Source organism: Bombina bombina, chromosome 5, assembly GCF_027579735.1.
Source record: "Bombina bombina isolate aBomBom1 chromosome 5, aBomBom1.pri, whole genome shotgun sequence".
NCBI lineage: Eukaryota > Metazoa > Chordata > Amphibia > Anura > Bombinatoridae > Bombina > Bombina bombina.
The window spans coordinates 693,269,679-693,289,665 of NC_069503.1; the positions used below are offsets into that span (position 1 = coordinate 693,269,679).

The 19,987-nt window shown below is 41.0% G+C and overlaps 1 protein-coding gene across 2 annotated transcripts in view; it reads right to left on the bottom strand.

Annotated features, from left to right (window-relative positions):
* LOC128660722 (enoyl-CoA delta isomerase 2) overlaps positions 1 to 19,987 on the bottom strand; it is a 167,813-nt gene that overhangs the window by 35,210 nt on the left and 112,616 nt on the right. For both annotated transcript variants that reach the window (XM_053714697.1, XM_053714696.1), the window contains exon 7: positions 17,392 to 17,512. In XM_053714697.1, coding sequence (XP_053570672.1) covers positions 17,392 to 17,512 — 121 coding nt within the window. The remainder of the gene's footprint in view (positions 1 to 17,391; positions 17,513 to 19,987) is intronic.

Here is a 19,987-nt window from a genome sequence, read left to right on the forward strand (position 1 = left end):
TCATAGTGTATTATTATAATAAAACATTTCTTAGTATTTGTATTATTATATTGTCTTCTTCCCCTTGTACGTTTTTTTCTGTAGCCTTTTCTATCTATCTATATATATATATATATATATATATATATATATATATATATATATATATATATATATATATATATATATATATATATATATATATATATATATATATATATATATATTATCACTTTGTGCGTTTTTTCTATTTATTTCTCAATCCGTTTTTTCCTTATTTCATAAAAATTTTCCTTTTATCCCTGTTCAGCTTGTAAGAGCCGTTTTTAGTTTCCCTTATCACTCTTATCGTTGGTTCGTGTTGCGGTCTCTCTTACCGCTTTTACCTGTATCCTCTGAAGTTCACCCCAATTTTATATTTTATTATGTCTGAAATCCCTGAAGGAAGTAATCCTTTAACTGCACATTCTGTGCAAGTTATGATAGATTCTTCAATGAGTAAACTATTAAATAAAATGACTACTTTAATAGGAATTAAGGATTCAAAGTCTTTAAAAAGAAAGAATCCATCTATTGCTGTTCAAGCAAGCAAGAAATTAATTGTTAAATCTCGTCAATTACTTTCTGACTCTTTTCCTCACAGCAAAAGGAACAAAAACAGCTGTTAAACGGACCCTGCACCCCAAGTGTACTCAAATGGGGGATCCTATTGTAATGTCAAAATCAAAATCTAAAGTAAAAAAATTCTAACTCTTCAGATGAAGATGATTACACTGATATTAATTCTGATTCATTCAATAACTCAGACGATTCTAATTATTCTCCAGCTGCCAAAAAACATAAAAAAATGACAAAATTTTTAAAGAATTTTAATGAGGAATAGGAAAATGAATTTTTGGATTGTCTTGGTAATCCGAGATTTAATCCAGACGAGTTACACCATCCCCGTTCATCGGAATGGTGTCCTTCTATTGATGTTGCTAAGTTTATTGATTTTCAACTATGTAAACCCTTAAAGAAACAAGCTAGAAAGAAAATGAGCAGAATGCCCTCACCCCCTTCCAAAAAAATGCTGCCCTCACTCCTGAAGTTGACCCCAAAGTTTTAAAATGTATTGGAGCCCCAGGGTATAAATTAAAAAAGGGTATTGACAGATCATGGAAGATCTGTCAAGACAAGCTTCTTGACACTGTAGGTCCCTTGACCAAACTTTTTGAAATGTCTGAAATGGGAGTTGCTGAAAATTCTCTGTTGGATCCTTTTGTGGTTAGAGAATGGGTCCAAAGACTCCTTTCCCTTGGTGGGTAATACCAACTCTGCCATGTCTCTTGAGAGACGTCGTAATATTCTCCGAAAGGTTGACCCAAAAATATGTGACTTTGCTTCTAACAGCATCGCTTCAGATAACAATGGCCTTCTTTTTGGAGACTCTTATCTAAAAGAGTTGAATCAATATGTCAACACCTTTTCCAACCTGAATAAGGTTAAAACTTCAGTTAAGAAGATTTTTTTACCCTTCCCAAAATTTCTCCGACAGGTGCCGGGAGAGGCAGAGGCCGCTTTCCCGGCCGTCAGCCATTCATTTCCAGGTCTCATTACTTCCAAGCACATCAATCCCACTATCCTTCCCAATACCAACAACACTATCAGCAGAACTTCCAGGAACCCTCTATTTCCTCTTTTTTCCCTTCAAGAGGACGCCCATGGAACCAAAGAAGTTTCAGGGGCAGATCAAGACCAAGACAAGCTCCAGGTAAATACATTATTTCTTCCTCATGCTCTTTTTTTCCCCAGACAAAATTGGTGGCAGAATCGCATTGTTTGCCCAAAATTGGGTTTCAATCACCTCAGACCCTTGGATTCTTCAAGCGGTTTCAGGCATTCACATAGAATTCGTATCTCAACCTGTTCAAATAAAACTTCCTCATCCTATCCATTTTTCAAAAAACGACGAACTTCTGGTTCAAAACGAAATCTCAACACGCTTTTCCAAAAGAGCAATTTTACCAGCTCTTTATCCTCACAATGCTTACTTTAAGCAACCTTTTTCTGGTCAAAAAGAAAAACAATCAATTCAGACCAGTAATAAACTTAAAATCCTTAAACGCCTATGAGACTTACCATCATTTCAAGATGGAGGGCATTCATCTTTTAAGAGAATGTCGGAGAGAAAACGATTGGTTAGTTTGACTAGATCTCACAGACGCGTATTTGACGGTTCCAATCGCCCAAGTGCATTGGAAATATTTGACTTTCGGTTGGAAAGATCAATTTTGGAATTTCACCTGTCTTCCTTTTGGTCTGTCCTCCGCTCCTTGGATTTTCACCAAGTTATTAAAACCCGTGGTAGCTTGGTTGAGACTTCGGGGTGTCCGCTTAATAATATATTTAGACGACATTTTAATTATGGATCAAGATTTCTTATCTCTTCAGAATCACCTTTCTTCAACTATTTCCTTATTGGAATCTCTAGGTTTTATTGTGAACAAACAGAAGTCAATTCTTCTCCCTACCAAATCTTTGATTTTCCTGGATTCCAGATAGATACAGTCCTCTCTACCTTGAGTCTTCCTTCAGACAAAGTGAAGAACATCAAGAAAGAAATTCTGAAAACTTTATCCAAAGATTCTGTTCCTATCAGGACTATAGCCAGAATAGTAGGGTTACTTTCATCCTCTATTCAGGCTATATTCCGCACTCCGTTACATTATCGCGAACTACAAAGATTAAAAATTCTTCATTTGAGAAAAGGTTTTTCTTACTCTCATTTGATTCCTCTTTCTTCAGAAGCCAAAGACGAACTTCTCTGGTGGCTTTCTCATTTGGAAGCCTGGAATGGAAGAGCCATTTTTGGCAAGACTCCAGATTTCATTATCGAATCCGACGCCAGACTTTCAGGCTGGGGAGCTCGTTGTGGTCCCTCCATCACAGGTGGCAAATGGACTCTGGAAGAGAAACGCTTTCATATCAATTGTTTAGAGTTATTGGCTGGCTCGTTTGCAGTCAAAAGTTTTGCCAAGTTTTCTTCTCCAGTTTCTATTCTCCTGCGTATGGACAACATATCAGCGGTGCAGTATCTCAATCGTTTGTGAGGCACCAAATCCAGAGATGTATCCAATATAACCAAAGAGTTCATTCATCTTTGTTTTGACAGGAATATTTCTATCAAAGCAGAATATATTCCAGGACAATCAAATGCGGATTGGGGATCTCGTCACTTGACAGATTCCAGTGACTGGAAATTGGACAGGAACATTTTTCTTGCTCTCCAATCTCTCAGAGGTCCCTTTTGTTTGGATCTTTTTGCATCCAGGACCAATTTTCAAATTCGTCCATATTTCAGTTGGCGTCCGGATCCGGAGGCTGCGGCCATAGATGCTTTTCTTCATCCTTGGCCTCTCCAGAGAACTTACGCTTTCCCTCCTTTTTCGATGATTCCAAGGACAATTTCAACTGTCCGCAGGGACCTTCTTTGTTTAACGGTTGTGACCCCATTTTGGCCGATCCAATCGTGGTACCCCTCTCTCCTAGAGATGTCCATCAATCTCCCGGTTCTGTTTCCTCCTCTGCCCCATCTCCTCATGAATCTGGAGGGCAATTGTCACAGCCTAGTTCTCCAAGGTTCTCTTCTCCTAGTAGCATGGACGATCTCAGGGGACCCTGGTCCCTCCGAGGCCATTCGGAGGGAGCTAGATCTCTCATCCAAGATTCCTGGGCCCCTGGAACTCGTAGATGCTACTTCGCACTTGCCACCCTTCTCTGTTTAATTTCTTTTAGAAGAGTTTCTGATGTTAAAGCTTTAGATTGGAATTCTAAACGTTTTTCCCCTGAAGGAGTTACCTTTCCCGTAGAACTAAAACTATTTCTACCTCCATTTTCTATCCTTATCTTCCTTCTGAACCTTCCCTCTGTGTGGTTGAATGTTTGAAATCTTATTAATCTAGAACTCTTTCTTTCAGGAAACCCTCTGTCAATCAACTTTTGATTTCTTTTGCTCCTCCTCATGCTCCTATTACTTCTACTTCCATTGCAAGATGGGTTAAATGGGTCATGAAAGAAGCTGGCATCGATCTCTCTTTTACAGCTCATTCTGTTAGACTCTAAGTGATTTTTAACCTTTTTTTTTGCTGTGGCACACTTTTTGACATTAAAATATCCTGTGGCACACCACCATCCCAAAATTTTTAAAAAAATCACACATTGTATATATATACACACACATACACACATACTGTATGTATTGTGCCGTTATGCCATGCCTCCTACAAACTACCCCTGCACTGGGAGTAAAAAACAAGCAAAGTTTAAAAAAATATGTCACACTGTTCTCAGTCTGCCGTGGCACACCTGAGGATCTCGCACGGCACACTAGTGTGCCACGGCACACTGGTTGAAAAACAATATTAGAGGTTCGGCTGCCTCGAAAGCCTTTCTAAAATCTGCCCCTCTTCAACAAATTTTGAGTGTGGCAGATTGGTCTTCAGATTCCACTTTTAAGCAATTCTATTTCAGACCCATTCAACACGCCTCTCTTAATTTATTTTCCTAATTATTTTTCTAATAAGTTTTAAACTTGCAAAATAGGAGTCTCTGGTCTTGTAATAAAATTCCGATTATCCTAATTCTTTGAAGGTATAATTTAGATTTTATTAAAGGCACAGAGACGAGTATTTTCCCACCTCAAATATGTTGTTATATCCCTCCCTATTCTTGTTTTATATATATTATTAATAATTTTTGTCTTTGACAGTTTCCATCTGAATGCAATCCGTTCCTTATCCCTGGATTTAAACCTTCATTTCAAGAAGATCATCTTTCATCAATAGGAACCTGGACTTCTTTGATTTCTTCAATCAATTTAATCAGTTCTAAAAAATTCTTCAATCAATTCTTCGTTTTGTTGGCTTTTGTGATTCTGTGCTGTTTTGGACTTTTCATGTTTATTAATATTGTGTTCTTTGTGAGCATAAGTTAGAAAGAGGAGGTTTGACAGTGATAGGATCTGTTTATACTTAACTCCCTTCTCTGATTGGCTGCTTTTTTCTTGTCTATTATAAGTAGCTCTCATGTTAGCTTCTTATTGTTTTTTCAATATATGTTATGTTTTACTTTAAAAGGCTGCATATGAGTAGTAAAAGAAAGATATGCAAAATACTTGTCTGTGTCTTTAATAAAATCTAGATTATACCTTCAAAGAATTAGGATAATAGGAATTATCAAATGCTTCAATAAACGTATCTGGGAATAATGATTTAAATTTAATATTCAAATGATAACTTAGATTTTTAAATATTAACATGGTTCTTTAGAAACATTTGAATGACAGAATGAATGGCTATGGAAATATTTGTTCTGCATAAGCTCATAAGTACCTATTACACATGTCCAATGGCTAAATAAATAGCTAAGTATCAGGCAATTAATTGTATTCACTATATTAAAGATAAAGAAAAACATAATTTATGCTTACCTGATAAATTCCTTTCTTCTGTTGTGTGATCAGTCCACGGGTCATCATTACTTCTGGGATATAACTCCTCCCCAACAGGAAATGCAAGAGGATTCACCCAGCAGAGCTGCATATAGCTCCTCCCCTCTACGTCACTCCCAGTCATTCGACCAAGAATCAACGAGAAAGGAGAACCAAGGGTGAAGTGGTGACTGGAGTATAATTTAAAAGATATTTACCTGCCTTAAAAAACAGGGCGGGCCGTGGACTGATCACACAACAGAAGAAAGGAATTTATCAGGTAAGCATAAATTATGTTTTCTTCTGTTATGTGTGATCAGTCCACGGGTCATCATTACTTCTGGGATACCAATACCAAAGCAAAAGTACACGGATGACGGGAGGGATAGGCAGTCTCATTATACAGAAGGAACCACTGCCTGAAGAACCTTTCTCCCAAAAATAGCCTCCGAAGAAGCAAAAGTGTCAAATTTGTAAAATTTGGAAAAAGTATGAAGCGAAGACCAAGTTGCAGCCTTGCAAATCTGTTCAACAGAGGCCTCATTCTTAAAGGCCCAAGTGGAAGCCACAGCTCTAGTAGAATGGGCTGTAATTCTTTCAGGAGGCTGCTGTCCAGCAGTCTCATAGGCTAAACGAATTATGCTACGAAGCCAAAAGGAGAGAGAGGTAGCCGAAGCCTTATGACCTCTCCTCTGACCAGAGTACACGACAAACAGGGAAGACGTTTGTCGAAAATCCTTAGTTGCCTGCAAATAGAACTTGAGGGCACGAACTACATCCAGATTGTGTAGAAGACGTTCCTTCTTTGAAGAAGGATTTGGGCATAAAGAAGGAACAACAATCTCTTGATTGATGTTCCTGTTAGTGACTACCTTAGGTAAGAACCCAGGTTTAGTACGCAGAACTACCTTATCTGAATGAAAAATCAAATAAGGAGAATCACAATGTAAAGCTGATAACTCAGAGACTCTCCGAGCCGAAGAAATAGCCATTAAAAATAACACTTTCCAAGATAACAACTTTATATCAATGGAATGAAGGGGTTCAAACGGAACTCCTTGTAGAACGTTAAGAACAAGGTTTAAACTCCATGGCGGAGCAACAGTTTTAAACACAGGCTTGATTCTAGCTAAAGCCTGACAAAAGGCCTGGACGTCTGGATTTTCTGACAGACGCCTGTGCAACAAGATGGACAGAGCTGAGATCTGTCCCTTTAATGAACTAGCCGATAAACCCTTTTCTAAACCTTCTTGTAGAAAGGACAATATCCTAGGAATCCTAACCTTACTCCAGGAGTAACCTTTGGATTCGCACCAGTATAGGTATTTACGCCATATCTTATGGTAAATCCTTCTGGTAACAGGCTTCCTAGCCTGTATCAGGGTATCAATAACCGACTCAGAAAAACCACGTTTTGATAAAATCAAGCGTTCAATTTCCAAGCAGTCAGCTTCAGAGAAGTTAGATTTTGATGTTTGAATGGACCCTGTATCAGAAGGTCCTGTCTTAGAGGTAGAGACCAAGGCGGACAGGATGACATGTCCACTAGATCTGCATACCAAGTCCTGCGTGGCCATGCAGGCGCTATTAGAATCACTGATGCTCTCTCCTGTTTGATTTTGGCAATCAATCGAGGAAGCAGCGGGAAGGGTGGAAACACATAAGCCATCCCGAAGTTCCAAGGTGCTGTCAAAGCATCTATCAGAACCGCTCCCGGATCCCTGGATCTGGACCCGTAGCGAGGAAGTTTGGCGTTCTGGCGAGACGCCATGAGATCTATCTCTGGTTTGCCCCAACGTCGAAGTATTTGGGCAAAGACCTCCGGATGAAGTTCCCACTCCCCCGGATGAAAAGTCTGGCGACTCAAGAAATCCGCCTCCCAGTTCTCCACTCCCGGGATGTGGATTGCTGACAGGTGGCAAGAGTGAGACTCTGCCCAGCGAATTATCTTTGATACTTCCATCATTGCTAGGGAGCTTCTTGTCCCTCCTTGATGGTTGATGTAAGCTACAGTCGTAATGTTGTCCGACTGAAACCTGATGAACCCCCGAGTTTTTAACTGGGGCCAAGCCAGAAGGGCATTGAGAACTGCTCTCAATTCCAGAATGTTTATTGGCAGGAGACTTTCCTCCTGATTCCATTGTCCCTGAGCCTTCAGAGAATTCCAGACAGCGCCCCAACCTAGTAGGCTGGCGTCTGTTGTTACAATTGTCCAGTCCGGTCTGCTGAATGGCATCCCCCTGGACAGATGTGGCCGAGAAAGCCACCATAGAAGAGAGTTTCTGGTCTCTTGATCCAGATTCAGAGTAGGGGACAAGTCTGAGTAATCCCCATTCCACTGACTCAGCATGCACAATTGCAGCGGTCTGAGATGTAGACGTGCAAAGGGTACTATGTCCATTGCTGCTACCATTAAACCGATCACCTCCATGCATTGAGCTACTGACGGGAGTTGAATGGAATGAAGGACACGGCATGCATTTAGAAGCTTTGTTAATCTGTCTTCTGTCAGATAAATCTTCATTTCTACAGAATCTATAAGAGTCCCCAAGAATGGAACTCTTGTGAGAGGAAAGAGAGAACTCTTCTTTTCGTTCACTTTCCATCCATGCGACCTTAGAAATGCCAGAACTAACTCTGTATGAGACTTGGCAGTTTGAAAGCTTGAAGCTTGTATCAGAATGTCGTCTAGGTACGGAGCTACCGAAATTCCTCGCGGTCTTAGTACCGCCAGAAGGGCACACAGAACCTTTGTGAAGATTCTTGGAGCCGTAGCCAATCCGAATGGAAGAGCTACAAACTGGTAATGCCTGTCTAAGAAGGCAAACCTTAGATACCGGTAATGATCTTTGTGAATCGGTATGTGAAGGTAAGCATCCTTTAAATCCACTGTGGTCATGTACTGACCCTTTTGGATCATGGGTAAGATTGTCCGAATAGTTTCCATTTTGAACGATGGAACTCTTAGGAATTTGTTTAGGATCTTTAAATCCAAGATTGGCCTGAAAGTTCCCTCTTTTTTGGGAACCACAAACAGGTTTGAGTAAAACCCTTGTCCTTGTTCCGACCGCGGAACCGGATGGATCACTCCCATTAATAACAGATCTTGTACACAGCGTAGAAACGCTTCTTTCTTTATCTGGTTTGTTGACAACCTTGACAGATGAAATCTCCCTCTTGGGGGAGAGAATTTGAAGTCTAGAAGGTATCCCTGAGATATGATCTCTAGCGCCCAGGGATCCTGAACATCTCTTGCCCAAGCCTGGGCGAAGAGAGAGAGTCTGCCCCCCACTAGATCCGGTCCCGGATCGGGGGCCCTCGATTCATGCTGTCTTAGGGGCAGCAGCAGGTTTCCTGGCCTGCTTGCCCTTGTTCCAGGACTGGTTAGGTTTCCAGCCTTGTCTGTAACGAGCAACAGCTCCTTCCTGTTTTGGTGCAGTGGAAGTTGGTGCTGCTCCTGCTTTGAAATTCCGAAAGGGACGAAAATTAGACTGTCTAGCCTTAGCTTTGGCTTTGTCTTGAGGCAGGGTGTGGCCCTTACCTCCTGTAATGTCAGCGATAATTTCTTTCAAACCGGGCCCAAATAAAGTTTGCCCCTTGAAAGGTATATTAAGTAATTTGGATTTAGAAGTTACATCAGCTGACCAGGATTTTAGCCACAGCGCCCTACGTGCCTGAATGGCGAATCCTGAGTTCTTAGCCGTAAGTTTGGTTAAATGTACTACGGCCTCCGAAATGAATGAATTAGCTAGTTTAAGGACTCTAAGCCTGTCCGTAATGTCGTCCAGCGTAGCTGAACTAAGGTTCTCTTCCAGAGACTCAATCCAAAATGCTGCCGCAGCCGTAATCGGCGCGATGCATGCAAGGGGTTGCAATATAAAACCTTGTTGAACAAACATTTTCTTAAGGTAACCCTCTAATTTTTTTATCCATTGGATCTGAAAAAGCACAGCTATCCTCCACCGGGATAGTGGTACGCTTAGCTAAAGTAGAAACTGCTCCCTCCACCTTAGGGACCGTTTGCCATAAGTCCCGTGTGGTGGCGTCTATTGGAAACATCTTTCTAAATATTGGAGGGGGTGAGAACGGCACACCGGGTCTATCCCACTCCTTAGTAACAATTTCAGTTAGTCTCTTAGGTATAGGAAAAACGTCAGTACTCGCCGGTACCGCAAAGTATTTATCCAACCTACACAATTTCTCTGGTATTGCAACAGTGTTACAATCATTAAGAGCCGCTAAAACCTCCCCTAGTAATATACGGAGGTTCTCCAATTTAAATTTAAAATTTGAAATATCTGAATCCAATCTGTTTGGATCAGAACCGTCACCCACAGAATGAAGCTCTCCGTCCTCATGCTCTGCAAGCTGTGACGCAGTATCAGACATGGCCCTAGTATTATCAGCGCACTCTGTTCTCACCCCAGAGTGATCACGCTTGCCTCTTAGTTCTGGTAATTTAGCCAAAACTTCAGTCATAACAGTAGCCATATCTTGTAATGTTATCTGTAATGGCCGCCCAGATGTACTAGGCGCCACAATATCACGCACCTCCCGGGCGGGAGATGCAGGTACTGACACGTGAGGCGAGTTAGTCGGCATAACTCTCCCCTCGCTGTTTGGTAAAATTTGTTCAATTTGTACAGATTGGCTTTTATTTAAAGTAGCATCAATACAGTTAGTACATAAATTTCTATTGGGCTCCACCTTGGCATTGGAACAAATGACACAGGTATCTTCCTCTGAATCAGACATGTTTAACACACTAGCAAATAAACTTGCAACTTGGTTACAATCTTATTTAACAAAAACGTACTGTGCCTCAAAGAAGCACTAAACGATTAAATGACAGTTGAAATAATGAACTGAAAAACAGTTATAGCATCAATCCTTGAAAACAACACAACTTTTAGCAAAGGTTTGTTCCCATTAGTAAAGTAACAATAATTAAATTTGAAACGTAAAAAACATAATTTATGCTTACCTGATAAATTCCTTTCTTCTGTTGTGTGATCAGTCCACGGGTCATCATTACTTCTGGGATATAACTCCTCCCCAACAGGAAATGCAAGAGGATTCACCCAGCAGAGCTGCATATAGCTCCTCCCCTCTACGTCAGTCCCAGTCATTCGACCAAGAAACAACGAGAAAGGAGTAACCAAGGGTGAAGTGGTGACTGGAGTATAATTTAAAAGATATTTACCTGCCTTAAAACAGGGCGGGCCGTGGACTGATCACACAACAGAAGAAAGGAATTTATCAGGTAAGCATAAATTATGTTTTCTTCTGTTATGTGTGATCAGTCCACGGGTCATCATTACTTCTGGGATACCAATACCAAAGCAAAAGTACACGGATGACGGGAGGGATAGGCAGGCTCATTATACAGAAGGAACCACTGCCTGAAGAACCTTTCTCCCAAAAATAGCCTCCGAAGAAGCAAAAGTGTCAAATTTGTAAAATTTGGAAAAAGTATGAAGCGAAGACCAAGTTGCAGCCTTGCAAATCTGTTCAACAGAGGCCTCATTCTTAAAGGCCCAAGTGGAAGCCACAGCTCTAGTGGAGTGAGCTGTAATTCTTTCAGGAGGCTGCTGTCCAGCAGTCTCATAGGCTAAACGTATTATGCTACGAAGCCAAAAAGAGAGAGAGGTAGCAGAAGCTTTTTGACCTCTCCTCTGTCCAGAGTAAACGACAAACAAGGAAGAAGTTTGGCGAAAATCTTTAGTTGCCTGCAAGTAGAACTTGAGGGCACGAACTACATCCAGATTGTGTAAAAGACGTTCCTTCTTTGAAGAAGGATTTGGACACAAGGATGGGACAACAATCTCTTGATTGATGTTCCTGTTAGTGACTACCTTAGGTAAGAACCCAGGTTTAGTACGCAGAACTACCTTGTCTGAGTGAAAAATCAGATAAGGGGAATCACAATGTAAGGCTGATAACTCAGAGACTCTTCGAGCCGAGGAAATAGCCATTAAAAACAGAACTTTCCAAGATAACATTTTTATATCAATGGAATGAAGGGGTTCAAACGGAACACCCTGTAAAACGTTAAGAACTAAGTTTAAACTCCATGGTGGAGCAACAGCTTTAAACACAGGCTTGATCCTAGCTAAAGCCTGACAAAAGGACTGGACGTCTGGATTTTCTGACAGACGTCTGTGTAACAAGATGGACAGAGCTGAAATCTGTCCCTTTAATGAACTAGCTGATAAACCCTTTTCTAAACCTTCTTGTAGAAAAGACAATATCCTAGCGATCCTAACCTTACTCCAGGAGTAACCTTTGGATTCGCACCAGTATAGGTATTTCCGCCATATTTTATGGTAAATCCTTCTGGTAACAGGCTTCCTAGCCTGAATCAGGGTATCAATAACCGACTCAGAAAAACCACGTTTTGATAAAATCAAGCGTTCAATTTCCAAGCAGTCAGCTTCAGAGAAGTTAGATTTTGATGTTTGAATGGACCCTGTATCAGAAGGTCCTGTCTCAGAGGTAGAGACCAAGGCGGACAGGATGACATGTCCACTAGATCTGCATACCAAGTCCTGCGTGGCCAAGCAGGTGCTATTAGAATTACTGATGCTCTCTCCTGTTTGATTTTGGCAATCAATCGAGGAAGCAGCGGGAAGGGTGGAAACACATAAGCCATCCTGAAGTTCCAAGGTGCTGTCAAAGCATCTATCAGAACTGCTCCCGGATCCCTGGATCTGGACCCGTAGCGAGGAAGTTTGGCGTTCTGGCGAGACGCCATGAGATCTATCTCTGGTTTGCCCCAACGTCGAAGTATTTGGGCAAAGACCTCCGGATGAAGTTCCCACTCCCCCGGATGAAGAGTCTGGCGACTCAAGAAATCCGCCTCCCAGTTCTCCACTCCCGGGATGTGGATTGCTGACAGGTGGCAAGAGTGAGACTCTGCCCAGCGAATTATCTTTGATACTTCCATCATTGCTAGGGAGCTTCTTGTCCCTCCCTGATGGTTGATGTAAGCTACAGTCGTGATGTTGTCCGACTGAAACCTGATGAACCCCCGAGTTATTAACTGGGGCCAAGCCAGAAGGGCATTGAGAACTGCTCTCAATTCCAGAATGTTTATTGGAAGGAGACTCTCCTCCTGATTCCATAGTCCCTGAGCCTTCAGAGAATTCCAGACAGCGCCCCAACCTAGTAGGCTGGCGTCTGTTGTTACAATTGTCCAGTCTGGCCTGCTGAATGGCATTCCCCTGGACAGGTGTGGCCGATGAAGCCACCATAGAAGAGAATTTCTGGTCTCTTGATTCAGATTCAGAGTAGGGGACAAATCTGAGTAATCCCCATTCCACTGACTTAGCATGCATAGTTGCAGCGGTCTGAGGTGTAGGCGTGCAAAAGGTACTATGTCCATTGCCGCTACCATTAAGCCGATCACCTCCATGCATTGAGCTACTGACGGGTGTTGAATGGAATGAAGGACGCGGCATGCATTTTGAAGTTTTGTTAACCTGTCTTCTGTCAGGTAAATCTTCATTTCTACAGAATCTATAAGAGTCCCCAAGAATGGAACTCTTGTGAGAGGAAAGAGAGAACTCTTCTTTTCGTTCACTTTCCATCCATGCGACCTTAGAAATGCCAGAACTAACTCTGTATGAGACTTGGCAGTTTGAAAGCTTGAAGCTTGTATTAGAATGTCGTCTAGGTACGGAGCTACCGAAATCCCTCGCGGTCTTAGTACCGCTAGAAGGGCACCCAGAACCTTTGTGAAGATTCTTGGAGCCGTAGCCAATCCGAATGGAAGAGCTACAAACTGGTAGTGCCTGTCTAAGAAGGCAAACCTTAGATACCGGTGATGATCTTTGTGGATCGGTATGTGAAGGTAAGCATCCTTTAAATCCACTGTGGTCATGAACTGACCCTCTTGGATCATGGGTAAAATAGTCCGAATAGTTTCCATTTTGAATGATGGAACTCTTAGGAATTTGTTTAGAGTCTTTAAATCTAAGATTGGCCTGAAAGTTCCCTCTTTTTTGGGAACCACAAACAGGTTTGAGTAGAACCCTTGTCCTTGTTCCGACCACGGAACCGGATGGATCACTCCCATTGTTAACAGATCTTGTACGCAGCGTAGAAACGCTTCTTTCTTTATCTGGTTTGTTGACAACCTTGACAGATGAAATCTCCCTCTTGGGGGAGATAATTTGAAGTCTAGAAGGTATCCCTGAGATATGATCTCTAGTGCCCAGGGATCCTGAACATCTCTTGCCCAGGCCTGGGCGAAGAGAGAGAGTCTGCCCCCTACTAGATCCGGTCCCGGATCGGGGGCTCTCGGTTCATGCTGTCTTTGGGGCAGCAGCAGGTTTCCTGGCCTGCTTGCTTTTGTTCCAGGACTGGTTAGGCTTCCAGCCTTGCCTGTAACGAGCAACAGCTCCTTCCTGTTTTGGTGCAGTGGAGGTTGATGCTGCTCCTGTTTTGAAATTCCGAAAGGGACGAAAATTAGACTGTCTAGCCTTAGCTTTGGCCTTGTCTTGAGGTAGGGCGTGGCCCTTACCTCCCGTAATGTCAGCGATAATTTCTTTCAAACCGGGCCCGAATAAGGACTGCCCCTTGAAAGGTATATTAAGTAATTTGGACTTAGAAGTAACATCAGCTGACCAGGATTTTAGCCACAGTGCCCTGCGTGCCTGTATGGCGAATCCTGAGTTCTTAGCCGTAAGTTTGGTTAAATGTACTACGGCCTCCGAAATGAAAGAATTAGCTAGTTTAAGGACTCTAAGCCTGTCCGTAATGTCGTCTAGCGTAGAGGAACTAAGGTTCTCTTCCAGCGACTCAATCCAAAATGCTGCCGCAGCCGTAATCGGCGCGATACATGCAAGGGGTTGTAATATAAAACCTTGTTGAACAAACATTTTCTTAAGGTAACCCTCTAATTTTTTATCCATTGGATCTGAGAAAGCACAGCTATCCTCCACCGGGATAGTGGTACGCTTAGCTAAAGTAGAAACTGCTCCCTCCACCTTGGGGACCGTTTGCCATAAGTCCCGAGTGGTGGCGTCTATTGGAAACATCTTTCTAAATATTGGAGGGGGTGAGAACGGCACACCGGGTCTATCCCACTCCTTAGTAACAATTTCAGTTAGTCTCTTAGGTATAGGAAAAACGTCAGTACTCGCCGGTACCGCAAAGTATTTATCCAACCTACACAGTTTCTCTGGTATTGCAACAGTGTTACAATCGTTGAGAGCTGCTAAGACCTCCCCTAGTAGTACACGGAGGTTCTCCAATTTAAATTTAAAATTTGAAATATCTGAGTCCAATCTGTTTGGATCAGAACCGTCACCCACAGAATGAAGCTCTCCGTCCTCATGCTCTGCGAGCTGTGACGCAGTATCAGACATGGCCCTAGCATTGTCAGCGCACTCTGTTCTCACCCCAGAGTGATCACGCTTGCCTCTTAGTTCAGGTAATTTAGACAAAACTTCAGTCATAACAGTAGCCATATCTTGTAATGTTATCTGTAATGGCCGCCCAGATGTACTAGGCGCCAAAATATCACGCACCTCCCGGGCGGGAGATGCAGGTACTGTCGCGTGAGGCGAGTTAGTCGGCATAACTCTCCCCTCGCTGTTTGGTGAAATTTGTTCACATTGTACAGATTGACTTTTATTTAAAGTAGCATCAATACAGTTAGTACATAAATTTCTATTGGGCTCCACCTTGGCATTGGAACAAATGACACAGATATCTTCCTCTGAGTCAGACATGTTTAACACACTAGCAAAAAACTTACAACTTGGTTATAATCTTTTTTAGCAAAAAACGTACTGTGCCTCAAAGAGGTACTAACGATTAAATGACAGTTGAAATAATGAACTGAAAAACAGTTATTGCATCAAATTTTAAAACAACACAACTTTTAGCAAAGGTTTGTTCCCATTAGTAAAAAACAACACTAATTAAATTTGTACATAAGAAAACAAAACAACGTTTTTTATACACAGTCACTATAAGAATTCTCACAGCTCTGCTGAGAGAATTTACCTCCCTTCAAAGAAGTTTGAAGACCCCTGAGATCTGTCAGAAATGAACCGGATCATGCAGGACATATAAAAGTAGCTGACTGGAATTTTTTGATGCGTAGCAAAGAGCGCCAAAAACGGCCCCTCCCTCTCCCACACAGCAGTGAAGAGAAACGAAACTGTCACAATTAAAGCAAAAAACTGCCAAGTGGAAAATAATGCCCAAACATTTATTCACACAGTACCTCAGCAATGTAAACGATTCTACATTCCAGCAAAAACGTTTAACATGAGAATAGTTATTAAAAGGATTAGTGACCTTAACACAGTAGTTCCGGTGAAATACCATCCCCAGAATACTGAAGTGTATACATACATGTCATTTTAACGGTATGGCAGGCTTTTCTCATCAATTCCATTCAGAAAATAAAAACTGCCACATACCTCAATGCAGATTCATCTGCCCGCTGTCCCCTGATCTGAAGCCTTTACCTCCCTCAGATGGTCGAGAACAGCAATATGATCTTAACGACTCCGGTTAAAATCATAGTAAAAAATCTCTGTCAGATTCTTCCTCAAACTCTGCCAGAGAAGTAATAACACGCTCCGGTGCTATTTTAAAATAACAAACTTTTGATTGAAGTCATAAAAACTAAGTATAATCACCATAGTCCTCTCACACATCCTATCTAGTCGTTGGGTGCAAGAGAATGACTGGGACTGACGTAGAGGGGAGGAGCTATATGCAGCTCTGCTGGGTGAATCCTCTTGCATTTCCTGTTGGGGAGGAGTTATATCCCAGAAGTAATGATGACCCGTGGACTGATCACACATAACAGAAGAAATTACAGAGCAACGTTTTTAATCACAGTCAATATATAAGTCTCACAGCTCTGCTGAGAGAATCTACCTCCCTTCAAAGAAGTTTGAAGACCCCTGAGTTCTGTTAGAGATGAACCGGATCATGCAGGAAATACAAGAGTAACTGACTGGAAATTTTTGATGCGTAGCAAAGAGCGCCAAAAAACGGCCCCTCCCCCTCACACACAGCAGTGAGAGAGAAACGAAACTGTCACAATTAAAACAAGCAACTGCCAAGTGGAAAAATAATGCCCAAACATTTATTCACTCAGTACCTCAGAAAATGCAAACGATTCTACATTCCAGCAAAAACGTTTAACATAATAAATACCTATTAAAAGGTTTAATGTACTTTTTACAGAGTAATTCCAGTGAAGTACCATCCCCAGAATACTGAAGTGTAGAGTATACATACATGTCATTATAACGGTATGGCAGGATTTTCTCATCAATTCCATTCAGAAAATAAAAACTGCTACATACCTCAATGCAGATTCATCTGCCCGCTGTCCCCTGATCTGAAGCTTTTACCTCCCTCAGATGGCCGAGAAACAGCAATATGATCTTAACTACTCCGGTTAAAATCATAGTAAAAACTCTGGTAGATTCTTCTTCAAACTCTGCCAGAGAGGTAATAACACGCTCCGGTGCTATTGTAAAATAACAAACTTTTGATTGAAGTTATAAAAACTAAGTATAATCACCATAGTCCTCTCACACATCCTATCTAGTCGTTGGGTGCAAGAGAATGACTGGGAGTGACGTAGAGGGGAGGAGCTATATGCAGCTCTGCTGGGTGAATCCTCTTGCATTTCCTGTTGGGGAGGAGTTATATCCCAGAAGTAATGATGACCCGTGGACTGATCACACATAACAGAAGAAAATGTATATATGTAAAATATAAATCAACCAGAGCAATGTATCAATATATGTTATTACAAACTTTTTTTCTAAATAAAGTTAATTTAGGTATAGGGGTTTCCATCAGCAAATAGATCCCATCTCAAACAATGTATCACTTTCAATTTGACAACTATTTCTGTTTCATATATCACAAAACAAAATTAAAATAAAAAGTCAAGGGCTCACCCTATCAGTGGCATATACAAGATCAAACAACCCAAGGATTGTCACAGAAATTCCAACTGCAGGTCCATTTACCACAGCAATGAGAGGCTTAGGAAAATCAATGAATGAGCTGACAAAGCCCCTGTGGAAGAAAAAAAAAAAAAAAAAAGTTAAAAATAGTCTATACTTCAATATATAAAAGCAACATGGCAATTAGTTTCATTTTTTTTCTTTCATCAGATGGTCATCACATGTGGGAATATTCCCATCCTGACCACATAGGAGGAGGAGACAAAAGACACACCAGAGCTTTAAATCCCTCCCACTTCCCATGATCCTATGTAATTTTCTTTTGCCACCTTGATAAGAGAAAGTGACGTGCAAGATCTACTCATCTTTTGAAAGGGGATCCTCTAATTGGTCTGAGGCCCGAATCCTCCTCTCAATAACCTGTCATTCAGAGGAGTAGACAAAAAGTTATCAGCCAGGCAGTGAAATGTCTTTTCTCAGTGAGGAGTGTGGCAGGTCTCAGGTGAAATGTGGACTTGTCCACCAATCTCCTGGGTTGAGATGCCGTTACTGATTTAGATCCTTGGCATTGTGCTTGCACTACTTAGGATGGGCTCGTCTACTAGAAGCAAGTTGCTGCACCTGAGCTAAGCACAGTGGACGTGCTGAGAGGTAAGTACCTGCACCTTCATAGCTCACCAGCTATTAGTATGAACATGTTCATATGCTTCACATTGTCTGGGGACATATTTTTATACACCATACACTTTATACTAGCAGTTTATAGCACTTTTGCAGACAAACCCCCCCCCCCCAAAAAAAAACAACCCAACTTTGTTTGTTGAGGTTACTGTTGCTTTAAATTAGCTCGCGCAGAAATGGTTTCTGAGCAATGCACATTATGTTTTACTTAACCTGCACTATATTCCTGCTTGTTACCTTCGGATTTTTAGCTTTAGGGCTCACAGGCACGCTAAAGTATAACTGTTTTAGCTCACTTTTTAGCACTCCTTTTCTGTGTTCTAATGCTTTCCTGTTCCTGTGTTTCTAGAAGTGGTAAGGCACTCTGATCATCCAAGCATAAACTTAAAATTTTGGGTATAAAAACACTTTGGCCAGATTATGAGTGGAGCACTAACAGTTACACACGAGGGATAAGGGTTATATTGTGGGGGTTTGCGCAAGTTGGGTTTTTTGCTTGTATAACAAGTTGAAAGCAATCGCTTGAGCGCAATCTTGATTTACGCTAGAATGATTACCGTTTCCTCAAAGGTCTGGTTAACGAAACAGATACACTCATAACACCACCACCTAATAAAAATGATTTAAAAAAAATATTGCAGAAAAAAGTTGTAAGGGCTCAAAGATATGAGGTCCCAGGTGTTAAAAATAAAAAAAACATATACATATGTATTTATATGTGTGTATATAAGTATTGACAGAGAGAGACACACACGTGTGTGTGTGTGTATATGTATATATATATATATATATATATATATATATATATATATATATATATACATACACATATACACACACACACACATATTTATTTATATTTAGGAATAAATAGAACATTCTGCTATGTGAAGAACATTGGAATGTGAGATATTCATATTTTCATGTAGGGTTAGCGCACTTGAGAATATGGGATGTGTTTGCGCTTGAGTAGGGTGTTTTTTTTTCCCTCTATTGACTTCTATGGGGGAATACGTGAACGTGCATGGAATATTCGAGCGAGAACAGTTTACTTTTTACTCATAATATGAGCGCAACCCGACTAGCACAAAACGATTCGAGCATAGTTAAAGGGACAGTCTAGCCCAAAATAAATTTTTATGATTCTGATAGGGCATGTCATTTTAAACAACTTTCCAATTTACTTTTATCATCAATTTTGCTTTGTATGTGTTGGTATTCTTAGTTGAAAGCTAAACCTAAAAGGTCCATATGCTAATTTCTTAGACCTTGAACACTGCCTCTTATCTGAATGCATTTTGACAGCTTTTCACAACTAGAGGGCGTTAGTTCATGTGTGTCATATAGATAACACTGTTTACGCACGTGGGAGTTACCTAGCTGTGAGCACTAATTGGCTAAAATGAAAGTCTGTCAAAAGAACTGAAATAAGGGGTAGTTTGCAGAGGCTTAGATACAAGGTAATCAAAGAGGTAAAATGTGTATTAATATAACTGTGTTGGTTAAAAAATAATAATAATAGGGAATCGGTAATAAATGGGATTATCTATCTTTTAAAACAATACAAATTCTGGTGTAGACTGTCCCTTTAAGGCTCAAGCAGGAGCGTTAAATAACACTCCACTTGTAGTCTGGCCCTTTGTGTGCTATGTTATTAGCTGTGTATGCATTTTTACTGTTGTACAGTTTATTTCAGTGCTTTAAACAGTATCTTATGTTTACCTTTTGTGGGTTATTCAATTTTACATTGTGCCTTTTCTTCCCTTAGGGGGTTAACTATTTGTATGCTTTATACGGTTTATTTGCTTCTGTTTATCCCTGATACTCAAAGGGACAGTGAAGTCCAAAAAAAACTTTCATGTTTCAAAAAGGGCATGTAATTTTAAACATCTTTCCAATTTACTTT